Source organism: Berghia stephanieae, chromosome 1 (assembly GCF_034508935.2).
Source record: "Berghia stephanieae isolate SIO BIC M18660-M18661 chromosome 1, UCSD_Bste_1.3, whole genome shotgun sequence".
Classification (NCBI taxonomy): Eukaryota; Metazoa; Mollusca; class Gastropoda; order Nudibranchia; family Aeolidiidae; genus Berghia; species Berghia stephanieae.
In genome coordinates this window covers 76,954,142-76,966,752 of record NC_088360.1, presented here as the reverse complement: position 1 = coordinate 76,966,752, position 12,611 = coordinate 76,954,142, and the positions used below count along the sequence as shown (strand labels likewise).

At 33.9% G+C, this 12,611-nt stretch overlaps 1 protein-coding gene across 4 annotated transcripts in view; it reads left to right on the top strand.

The window, feature by feature from the left end:
- LOC144957619 (uncharacterized) overlaps nt 1-11,225 on the top strand; it is a 13,759-nt gene extending 2,534 nt beyond the window's left edge. For all 4 annotated transcript variants that reach the window (XM_078888972.1, XM_078888966.1, XM_078888983.1 and 1 more), the window contains 4 exons: nt 1-69; nt 2,071-2,216; nt 3,749-3,864; nt 6,371-11,225. The exon at nt 1-69 is cut by the window's left edge and continues 152 nt beyond it. In XM_078888972.1, the coding sequence (XP_078745098.1) occupies nt 1-69; nt 2,071-2,216; nt 3,749-3,864; nt 6,371-7,442 (1,403 nt within the window). In that variant the 3' untranslated portion in view covers nt 7,443-11,225. The remainder of the gene's footprint in view (nt 70-2,070; nt 2,217-3,748; nt 3,865-6,370) is intronic.
- Nucleotides 11,226-12,611: the final 1,386 nt, after the last annotated feature.

Sequence of the window (12,611 nt, the reverse complement as noted above, 5' to 3'; positions counted from 1 at the left end):
GAAAGGGAATTGTGTTTTGTAGTGTCGCAATCATTCTTCTCTTGGTGGGATCTGTTCTTACTTGGCTAGGTATGGCTTTGATTGTTTAACATTATTCTTTTAATATTCATGCTTACCCACCAGATATCTTTCTTTTCAATGAAATTCCTTAACTCTTTAAGATTCAACCCGACAAAAACCGACAAAGGCATAATATTCATGGGCGGGGTAGTCAAGACTGGCCTCAGTAAGTAAAATCCAATCGTTGTGAAGGAAATGACAGGCCCTGTCACTGCCGCAGGGTGTTTTCAGCTTTGATTTTTATAAATTTGCCGACAGAAAAGAAAATACGTTTCAGAAATTGCGATTTAAATCCTATTTTATTTGCGGGTGAAAATCATTGACATTGCACTTTGTTTGGTAAAAATCTGTAAAAATTTACGACTTTGGTGATGAAAAATGACTTTGAAGACAATTATTGTAAACTTTTAAAAATATTATGAATAATTTCTAACTCCCTTATTTGTGGGTCGATTTTGTCTTCGAGGTATCAATTTTATTGTAATAAAGAGATAGGAACTTCAGAGTTATTTTTTCTGATGCGAAAGTATTACTTTGTAATTTTAGCACCAAGAAAAATAGTCGGTAAATAAATTTGTTACATCTCTTTGATAGACCACCAGGGTCCGTTCGTGTAGAATTGTGAATCAAGCATCTCAAAGTCTTCGACCAATCACAGGCTATCTACCCAGCTGGCCGAAACAAAGACGCTTCTCCCCGTCGATGTATTACGCTATTGTTATGCAAGGAATATAACACCTTATGGAGTAGGCCTAAAAGCTAAAATCTAAAAGTAAAAAATATAATTCTGAGGAATTTGAAAGTCACATTGCTGAAATCAGCTTGAAAAAAGAAGTACATTGGTCTTTGTTTCATAAAAATCGGTTGAAAACCAACTGTTTTACGAATAAATTTGATTTTTAAAATTGCTTTTGTTTATTTTAGCTTTTTTTAGCAACTTTTTTATTTATCGGCCGATTTTCTTGATTTTTATATCATTCTTTATATCTCAAAGAGACGAGATCAGTGATATACTTTGTTTGTTTCAAATGTAACTAGAACATAATTTGGCTTTTTTACCTATCGACCATGCCTGGATAATTTATTCAACAACGTGGCGATGTGACGCAACTATTCCATGGCCGTCTTCCACTGCCTCAGCGATGATTCAATTCATTGTTGACGGCTGTTGACACGTGAGCTGCTAGAACGACCAATCGTTGAAGGGTCAAGATGCTCAGTAGCCAATCGTTCTTCGGTCAAAAAACTTAAGAACTCACGAGAACAAAAGTTTGAAATTTGGTGATGGAGGGACCTATGAAATCGTTTCTGGGCGGAGTTTAGCCATGAGTGACTGTAGAAAACGAAAAGGCGACTACAGATATCAAAGGGTAGGCTTATATCATCAAAGGATGTCTACATGATTGACATGGCCATATAGGGAACTCATTATCTACTCCCCCAAAAAGAATCTGAACACGAGAGGGTTAATATTATCGATCTATTTAAATTTTTCAATGAGTTGCATAAATATGATAAAGTGTTATATTTATATATTATATCTGTTTTTAAAGAAAACTAATTATTGGTATATATTTAACTTTGGTACTGGATATTATGATTGGATCTTTTAGTAAAAAAGCCTTGCCCTCTATTGCTCCACGCCTATGGAACACACTCAGCTCTCGGACATAGTCCTGTGAAAATTTATCATCTTCAGGAAATGTCTGAAGACTGAATTGTTCTGTAAGGCTTTTTTATGAAGGAGAATGTGTTTCTATATGCATGCTTATTATGTTGTATCATGAATTTGTTTGCTATATTTGTTTTTTTTAAAGTCAGTTTCTATTATGTAAGGATGTTTAGGCAATATATAAATTCTTTATTTATTATTTATTTATTATTAATTTAAATGATCTATTGAATTAATCATTTGAACTTATTATTTGTTTAAAGCAAGGAGAGAAAAAAATCCAACACCACCTCCAAAAACAACAAAAATAAAACAATCCAAATTCTTTGCTTCAACAGAATACAACAACATGTTTGGAGGGAAGATTTCTATGACTGGTCCTCTATTGATTGCTTTGGCATTTATCATGATGCTTCTCTCTCTCAGACAGTTTAGACTAGCACGGAAACGCAACAATACTGCAAATACTTCCAGCTCGATGCAAGTGAGTGGTTTTGGCTTGAATTTTTTAAATATGAGACTTTTGTCAAATCAACGGTTAATCGACAGCATGCTTATATCGACATGACATCAATGTCCCGTTTTTTTTCCAGCTATATAACATTTTTTTAAAAATCGTCTATATCGGCAAAAATGTTATCACAAGACGGTTGTATGATGTTGCGAACCATTGATCCCGACAATAATTTGTCTAAAAAAAGAATTGATAGAATTTATATACAGTCAATATATCCTGCAGTGAAGTAAAACACAACAGCCAATGAAAATGCAGAGATATCCCACTGTAATGTAAAATAACAGTCAAAGAAAATGCGACATAATTGTTCAATGACATCCAGTGAATCGTCATTGATCATAACCATGATGTCAGCAGTCAAGTCTAGTCCCAGGCTGTGTCAGCTCTCGGTACTGATATCAGTAATGGAATTCCCGATATCAGTATTACATGGCTTTCAACAAATAGGCTGAGAGAAAAGGGAAACGCTCCCCACATCACCCACTATGTGCGAGATTGTCCATCTGTCTTTGTAAGCTGCTCTGGCTAATCCCGGTCTGCCCCCCCCCCCCCCCCCCCCCCAAAAATTTAAAAAAAAAAAATTACTTTTCAATTTCTCTTCTTATAAGCAATGCCAATGCTCAGCTTGTCGGTTTCGATATTATCGGCAAGGTCAATGCCACTATTGCTGGTACTTAGTTTCGACAATAGTTAAATTTTAGAAGACGCCATTGTTGCCGATGTGGAGTCAGATGAGGAGAGTGCACCATTGGGACCAGTTTCCAGCCATACCACTATAGTAGAATTCAAGACCCTACACTGTTTTGCACAGCAACTTCATGATGGCAATTCCTTATTTGACGTCCTTGTCAGGGCTGAGGAAAGGGTCGATAAAAATATTCTTTGCCTTCAGAGACAGACCACAATAACAGACTTAGTCAAATAAAGTGAGCTGTAATAAATTTCAAAATCGGCCCTTTTAACGGCCACCAAATCATCAATATTGACTCCTTGTTATTATCTCGCCATTTCTCATTTGTTTCCCTTTTTTTTTTTGAATGACTGATATATCGACGTCACGCTTATATCAATATTTTACCACGGTCCCGACTATGTCGATATATCAGTTCTCGATTGTATTTGAAGCCCAGTCTTTCTTCCTTACCTTAACCTTTAGCCCCTTGGTCTTCACCATGACATATTTGTGTAGGGATTGCTACAGTACATCTCGATTGCCTCTCATTGTAAAAAAAATGGTTGACCGTTTCTAGTTTCTTCACTGATTGGGTACCTAATTATAAGGAACAATGGTAAATAGCCTAATTAATTCCTGCGCAAATTAGTTTTCTGCCATTGCTTTGCTCAAGCGAGCTTGCTGTTTGCTATTCATTTCGATTCTTTGGAGTTTTCCGCTACGGTGAATTACAAAGAGTTTCAGTCAATTTTTATGGAGCTCATTTACAGGTCAAATGATTTAGTTCAGAATATTTTTTAAAATTTCCTTCTCACATTTCTAACAGTTAGAAGCAATGAATGCTAGTGGCGGCATGACGACCTTGGTGATAGATCATGAAGAAGGTATTGGAACAACAGCTGTCGTGTTAGAGTGTGATACAGGAGACTCACAGATAGAGAGGTTTGTTTTTCTTGATATAACTTAATTGTGAAATTGTGCCTCAGTGTAGTGTAATCATTAGCTTTGTGTCCAGACACTAATAAAATATGGCAAGCTCTTTGGACAGACTAATCTGAACTGAATTGTTGGTGTAAATTATAAGGTGTTTTGTATACATTGTTCATAATATACTTGCCAACCTTTCCGGTTTTGGCAGAATTTTTATGATTTTTAGATTACTTTTTAAAACCGTTATTCAGTGCCAATAAAATAATGATGTTTAAGCTGGTTGAATTTTTGCTCCCTTTTTTTTAAAAACTGACATATACAGTAATGTGTTTGAAAGGTGTGTATGTTGATTATAAATGTAAGTAATTAGGCATCTGTCATAAAACTTGTTTAATTTTGATAACTTTTATATTGATTTGAAACAAAATGTTTGGATTTTGGATTTACAAACATTGAAAAGTAAAATATAAGGTAAAAAATAAATACAGTGGTTATCGCCTGTTTACTCACCATATATTTTTTTAAATCCATTATAGATCGACGAAAAGATAACTATTATTTTGGGTAGGGGGAAGGGGAGGCAAAGTAGGGGGTGAGACAAATCAAATCTTTATTTTTTTGGTTAAAAAATTCAGATTCAGAGCAAATAGAATTTATGTCATTTATCCACCATTTGCAAATCTTGACCATAATATTTTCACACCTTTCTAAAACATTGAAAGGATGGTTGTTGTGTTGCTGACTTTATGCAATAGCAAAACTGTAGAGCTAAAACATTGCTCTCCTTTGTGCACTTACAGAATAAGTTAATATCGACTGTCATGGATGGATGAATAAGGCTGACAAGTAATATATTACTCAATACAGGCCTGTAAATCTTCCGACTATTGTCGGATTTCCGACAGTACGATTGTGCTCTATAAGTGTTAATATTAAATTTTAAAAAAATTAATATTAAAAATAAAATTCGTAACATCAAAGAACAGAACCAATAAAGAAGAAAATAAAAGAGTTTTATTTCGTTTCTTCTTCTTCTTTTTCTTCTTCTTCTTCTTCTTCTTCTTCTTCTTCTTCTTCTTCTTCTCTTTCTTTCTTCTCTTCTCTTCTCTTCTTCTTCTTCTTCTTCTTCTTCTTCTTCTTCTTCTTCTTCTTCTTCTTCTTCTTCTTCTTCTTCTTCTTCTTCTTCTTCTTCTTCTTCTTCTTCTTCTTCTTCTTCTTCTTCTTCTTTTATAAGAATTAATCCAAATAAATGAAAGAATCCGCGTAAAAATATAACACAAACAAACAGGAGCGAAGATACACAGCTTCCTGTGTCAAGCACTAGATACACATTCTTCAAAAGGGTAGAAATTGTTCTCTTCCTTTCATTTTACAACTAACTCAGACCTGGGCCCACAAATGTGGGTACTCTCTCAAATAATTGGAATTGTTTTTTTTTTTTTTTTGGTACCATAAAATAAGGACCTCATTATAAATAAAGTGACATGATTTGACTAGTCAATTGACGTGTCATATTGTTGTTTTTATTAATTAATCCATATTTTTGTCCTGTTGTGACTATTTTCGCATGTTCAAAAACTTCCGACAATTTTTTCACCAACCATTTACAGGCTTGTCAATAATATATATTCAAGGATAATAATAATAAATTAATAATTATATGTTACACTTGTATAGCACTTTCCTTATACACCCATACTCTTCACAGACACAGTTGGCTTTAGATTCAAGACAACATACATCACATTCAAAATTCCACACAAAAAAAAAAGCCCACCTAAGACAATATTGGGTGTGAATCACAGAAATTAAAAATAGGCGAGATCTACTCACCCATTAGGATGAATATCCTTGCTGAGCTTAAGGTCTGATAGTGTTCTTATCACTATCCGTACTTCACACTAAAGCTGGTAAATATAAGCTATTGCTTAACCCTCGTATCAACTTTATCATTTAGCATCTGCATTACTTACTTACTTTTACTTACTCCAGTGTCATCTCATAAGAGGCTGACTGGAAATGGTTCGCCATTCTTCTTTGTCTCGTACCAGTCCAGCTCTTGATGTCGTCTAGCCTAGAATTCTATATTTAGATGTCATACAAAATCAGAAAGGGTGGGTTGGAGAGAGAGAGAGAGAGAAAGACGGGAGAGAGAGAGGTCGGGGGGGGGGGGGTGGAGAGCTGCATTGTGTTCATAATTATTTTTCGATTGGTTGCAGGATTTTGCACTGTCTCAAGCTATTTTTGACAACATTAGAGATACTATAATTTGCAAGATAAATGAAGATATTATTTTAAGTTTTACGAGTATAAAATGTGATGCAGACAGTGAGAATTGCTTTTCAAGCGCTAAATTTGTGAGAGGAAAAAAAATCTTCACACTTTATGGTAAAGAGCCATTTTTGTTAAACTTGCTTATATATATGAAGACCACCATAATTTTGTTTGTTTTATCAAAGATTTTTTTTTTTTAGTGCAATTTGTTGATATAATTGATCATCTTTTCTTTTTCTAATAGCCACAGATGCCACATAGAAGTAGGACCACCTTCTTATGGGGATGCTACATACCTTGACTGTAGCAGCACCTGTCCAAGTTTTGTCAGTCATGATGATCATAATGAAGCACCACCTACTTATGAAGAGACTTGTGGTGTTTTTGTTTATGGTAGTGAAACCAGTTTAGGCACAATGTCTTCCCGACGTCAGTCAAAAGGGGAAGCATCGTCTCCCAGATTGTTTCAGCCAAACCCAAATTCTAATCTTGCTATCAATCCTAATCTTCAAAGGTCCAATACTTTATCTCCCAGCAGTGCTCTGTTTATTAACACAAGACCCATCATATTGAATAATAGAAATGAGGTGGACGAATCTGCTCAAAGGATTGAAGCACCTCATTGCTCAAGTGTTAGTGTTAGTTCAGAAGAAACAGTGACGATAATAGATTCCACACCCTCTTACCATCCTGATCAACAACAGGGAGGGGGGTCCAAAAGCTTGAGCCAGCCCAGAGACTGGTCAAGGCGATCATATTCATCAATCCCATCTTACACCTGCCTTCTCAGTGAATCAGGAGAAGTTTCATCCCAAGTGTTTAGTCCCACTTCCATCATTTCTCAAATGGACAGGAACAGTAATGAACCCGAACATCATGAACCATCTGCTTTAACATCAACAACCGCTCCAACACGCTCTCATTCAGCCTCATCCCTTAATAAACTAAGACAGGGTGTACCCTATAATCTTACCATTACAAACTCTCATGATAAGTTTTCATCTTCAAATCACAGTGTTGATTCTCCAACGCGTCGGAGAAGTGAGGGATCCCGACCAACTGTTGTCATCAGTGCAGAATGTAATGAAAGGTCAGTTGCTCACCCAAGCAGTGATTCCAGTTTATCTCGTGTGCATTATTCACAAGTTGGATCGTCGTCAGTAACAACGCCAGCAGGCCAAATGTCATTTGATGATGGAGAAACTCCACGAAGAAATCAAAGCAACAATGAGTTTGATTCTCAAAGCATTCCAAATTTTACTCAACAACAGCACAACAATGATCTTTTTACACAAGACATTCAAGAAACTATTTAGCACTAGTATATCACTTCAAATGGTGCAAACTTTTAAAAGTTCCTGTCTAAGCAGAAATCTTTATTGAATTTGATATCCTTTTACTCCTTTCACTTTTTTACATGACAAGTTAATCAAATTGTCATGTACCATCCAATTTAAGAGAATTTAAGGTTTCATTTTATTTACTTTTTTTGTTTTCACAATAGGTTCCAACTGGTCATTTTGTTAATTGCTATATATGATACCCGTGAAGTTATGGTTTGAAGCCCACTATCCTTATATGGTCAAATTCATTGCTTGGTTTCAAATGAAAACTGGCCCCTCTTTATGATTTTTTGTTTCACTGAGGTCGAAATGATTGCGTCATTCATCGAATCATATTTTTTTTTTCAAGGCATAAGTATACATCCTCATGTTTGTAATAGGACAGTACATGACCAAGTCTTAAATCTAATTGAGAAAAAAAATGGATTGTCACCAGAAGGATTAAGTTCGGAATAACCTGATTGAGTTGTGTATTTTGTTTATCAATTTGCATAATATTTCAGTAGAATTCTCCACTGTTCATGATATTTATTAACATTTCAATTTTTTCATTGTTGCCATCTAGATCAAATTATGCCATATCTTAGGCATTCACAAATAATGGTATACCATAGACATCAACAATCTCTGCTGTCATTTTATCTGTCGATAGAATCTATCAATGAGATATTCTGTTTTAAGATGAGAGATATAATGAGATCAATATCAATTATTCAATGAGGGAAACTTGTTTTGATTTATACAATCCTAACCATAGAAACAACCAATTTTTTAAAATGGACAAATATAGTTAATAATTGGTATAATAATTGTTTTGATTTACACAATACTAACATAGAAACAACCATTTTTTAAAAATGGACTAATATAGTTAATAATTAGTATAACAATTGTTTTGATTTACACAATACTAACATAGAAACAACCAATTTTTTAAAATGGACTAATATAGTTAATAATTTGTATAATAATTGTTTTGATTTACACAATACTAACATAGAAACAACCAATTTTTTAAAATGGACTAATATAGTTGATAATTAGTATAATAATTGTTTTGATTTACACAACACTAACATAGAAATAACCAATTTGTTTTAATGGACTAATATAGTTAATAATTAGTATTGCAATGGATCCATAATGGAATATAATTTGATCCTTAAATCCATCTTAAATCCAGTATCATGCCACACATATTGTTCTTTTATATTGCGCAATCTTTAGGGATTATTCAAAAACGAGATGAATGACTCATTTATTATCTAAGACATTTTGTTGCTTCATATAGAACTTAAGATATTTTTATAAAAATCATTTATAACCCCCTTTTTTACATTTCTTCTACAATGTCTCAAACAAAAAATAATTTCCTATTGATGATACTGATACATTTTATGCTTATAAATGATGAAGACGTATATTATTTTTCTACACACTTTTTGTCCTTTTTCCTGTACATTTAGGATTACTTATATTAAAAATCTGTATATAGTAATTTTTCAACTTACAATGTATAATAAGTATCTAAACATGTGCACGACTCATATTTAAAAAGATCGTTTTACAAGTATTTTTCACCGTGATCCAAATATTAATTAAGCAGCAAGCAGAAAGTGTATCCCAAAAAAAAAAAGCAACAAAAAACCCCCCAGAATTTCATCGACAGCCATCTTTTGATAAATGTAAACAGCACCAAATGTAAGTTGTGTAAATGTACAAAAAATAGCATATCTTTATTGAAGTCCAGGTGCATGTGTCTATCTTGACTATCAATTCTCACAATCAGGAATTTGTCATTTGAGTTCAGTTGTTAGGATCATAAAAGATAGTATTCCTTTTCTTCTCATGGAGAATATACCATCTCGTGTCTCAAACTTGAATAAACGTCAATGCAATATCAGGAGTTTATGAATAATGAAATCCAGAGGATTTGAGTTAATACAAGAGTTAACAAATACGATACTTTCTCATCAGCTATTTGTTTAATCTGCCTAAGCATTGCCAAATTATTTGTACTTAAGATTCCTCTTTGAAAAGTTGTCTTTGATCAATTTCCTGATGTAGTTTACTCCAGAAATATTACATGGTCTATATTTGCATTCAATAAATGTTGCTTATATATCATAAACTGATAATATATAAAAATATTTCTGGCATTGGTAATTTGAAATAAATTGATCATGAGTTATCTATAAAGAGGTGTATTATTTCGTTTTCTATAATAAGTGGTCACAGTCGTGCAACACAATATATTTGGTAAGCAAAAATTTTTAAAAAGCATTCCAGACATATGTAAAAATCTCAAATCTATATGTGTAGATGTATAAATGAGATTGGTTGGAGTAGCAGAGTCTGGTGTGACATATATAATAGTGTTCAATTGTGTGTAAGATATTAAAGAGTGAGATTTGTGTAATTGATTCAATTGTAATCTCAATTGCCAAAATATATAATCTTTGTCACTTATTACATGGTTTATGATAAATTGATTTGTTGATTTCCACCCTCATTATTAATTTTGAAAAAAACTACTCACTAATTCATTCATTCATTCATTTATTCATTCATTCATTCATTCATTCATTCATTCATTCATTCATTCATTCATTCATTCATTCATCCATCCATTCATTCATTCAATCATCCAGCCATTCATTCATCATGTTATTCTGGGTCGGGTTCCTGACCTCCCATAGTGGGCAGGGGGGTACATATTGTGTCTTCTATCCCCTTATATCTGTTTCCCAACATGCTCACTGTCTTTGTCTTGGATTGAGATTCTGGGTGGGGATCCTGACCTCCCATAGTGGGCAGGGAGGTACATACTGTGTCTTCTATCCCCCCGTACCTGTTTTCCAATTGTTTCCTGTCGTTGTCTTGGAATGAGATTACTTAGTTTTGTCCTGACCCTGGCCGGAGTTCCTTGGCTGGGAGGGAAACAGTCGAATGTATAGTTATAGTTTTGGGAGATGATATTTTTTTCCTTGTAAATCATCTCTCTGTTTTGCATTGTATTATGTTTAGTTTCCATATTATATTATATGATTTGTAAACATTTGAGTGTATTTCTCTTAGTTGGGACCTGTGCTTGTGTCTGGATGAGACTTTTAGGTGATCTCAAACCAAGTACTTTGACGGTGTGCTCTTGGAATCTACATCTGTTCCCTATTTGAACCAATTCCCCTTTGTCTCACCTTTTCTTTTGTGCTTTAATTGTAATTCTAGAACTTTTTACTATCCCATTTTCTTCCTTTTTACTGGCGCTGATATAACCTAAATGTGTTGCAAGCGCCGTAAAACCCTTAAAAACAAAAAAACATTGGATTGAGATTACTTGGTTTTGTCCTGGCCCTAGCCAGAGTCCTAGCTGGGAGGGAAACAGTCAAATGCATAGTTATTGTTTTGGGAGATGATATTTTTTTCCTTGTAAATCATCTCTCTGTTATGTATTATTATATTTGTTATTTTGAATGTATAATGTAAGCATTTGAGTGTATTCCTCTTTGTTGGATTTTGTGCTTGTGTCCGGATGAGACGTATAGGTGATCTCAAACTAAGTACATTGGTGCTATGCTCTTGGAAACTACATCCAATCCCTATTTGTTCTCAGTTCCCCTATGTCTTACTTTTTCTTGGGTGCTTTAATTGTAATTCTAGAACTTTTTACTATCCCATTTTCTTCCTTTTTACTGGTGCTGATATAATCTAAATGTGTTGCAAGCGCCGTAAAACCCTTAAAAACAAAAACAAAAACAATCATGTTATTTCCCCTTTAATGAGGGATTATATTTATTGTATTTCTGACAATTACCAAAACACTTTGATCAGTGCTTTGAAGAATTTTAAGTCAGAAAGGTATCACCTGATGATTATGTTATAACTTCTCTTATGAGCATCCTTCATTGATTTTGAATGCATAATATTGATTGGTTATTATTATTATTATTATTATTATTATTATTATTATTATTATTATTATTATTATTATTATTATTATTATTACTACTACTATTATTACAATTGACACACATAATTTGATGCTGCTTATGTCAATTTTCAATTAAATTGATTTTTTAAACTTCAAATATTGATCTAATAAAGTGACCTGTAGTAAGCTTGTAAAAAGTAAAGAAGTTCGGTACATTTTAATAGGTCAACCTTTGAAGTATAATGATGTTTTCTGGTCAAAATTAATACCAATGTGTTTTGTCAGACAGAATAATGACAGAGATAGATAGAGAGAAGTAAAAGAGAGAGGGAGAGAGAGCATGTGTGTGTGTGTCGTGTGTGATAAACAATAGAAAAAACAAAAGTTGCTATTTATCAATTTCATGGTTGCATCTCGGAAAATAGAAATTATGACATCATGCAAATAGCAAATTATAGAAAATAAAAGAGTGAATTGTTATGTTTTGTTATAACTACTACATTTGCTTAAAGTTCTTTACGAATCCCAAGCCAATAGCAACACACTGAACATATATAAAGGACATGGAGCCTGTAATTTCCTTTTATAGAGACAATTCTCTTACTGGCAATGTACTCATTTTACACCTGAGACATTTTATGAGAAAGAACCTTCTCCAGTGATGTAATTTTGTGTCTCCTGAGCAGGACTCAAACCCTACGGGTTGAAAATTGAGTGTCATACCACAAAGCCGAACAGACAAACTGAAAGGGAAGGGTGGAGAGAGAGAGAGAGAGAGAGAGAGAGAGAGAGAGAGAGAGAGAGAGAGAGAGAGAGAGAGAGAGAGAGAGAGAGAGAGATCTATGTCTGTCTGTATTATGTACACTATAGACAATGAGCGGTGGTGTGGGGGTGTCATGGTCTGGTGTAGAGCATGGGGTTTATTTTGGCATGCATCGAAGTTGAGTATCTTATTCTTATAACTTTTGACAAATAATCCAGCTCCCAACTTCCTGTCTTCAATCCCAGTCATCCCCCCCCCCCCCCCCCCCCGTCCTTACCACCACCACCAAAAAGCTAAGAAAAAACTCTAAACCAATGAATGAGATAATGAGGGCAGATGTCCCTTTTTCCATGAAATTTATTTTTTTCAGATAAGTCAATTTTTGTTATGTCCCATGGAGATTAGCTTAAGTGGTGTCCACTGTATTATTATTTTATTTTACATATAA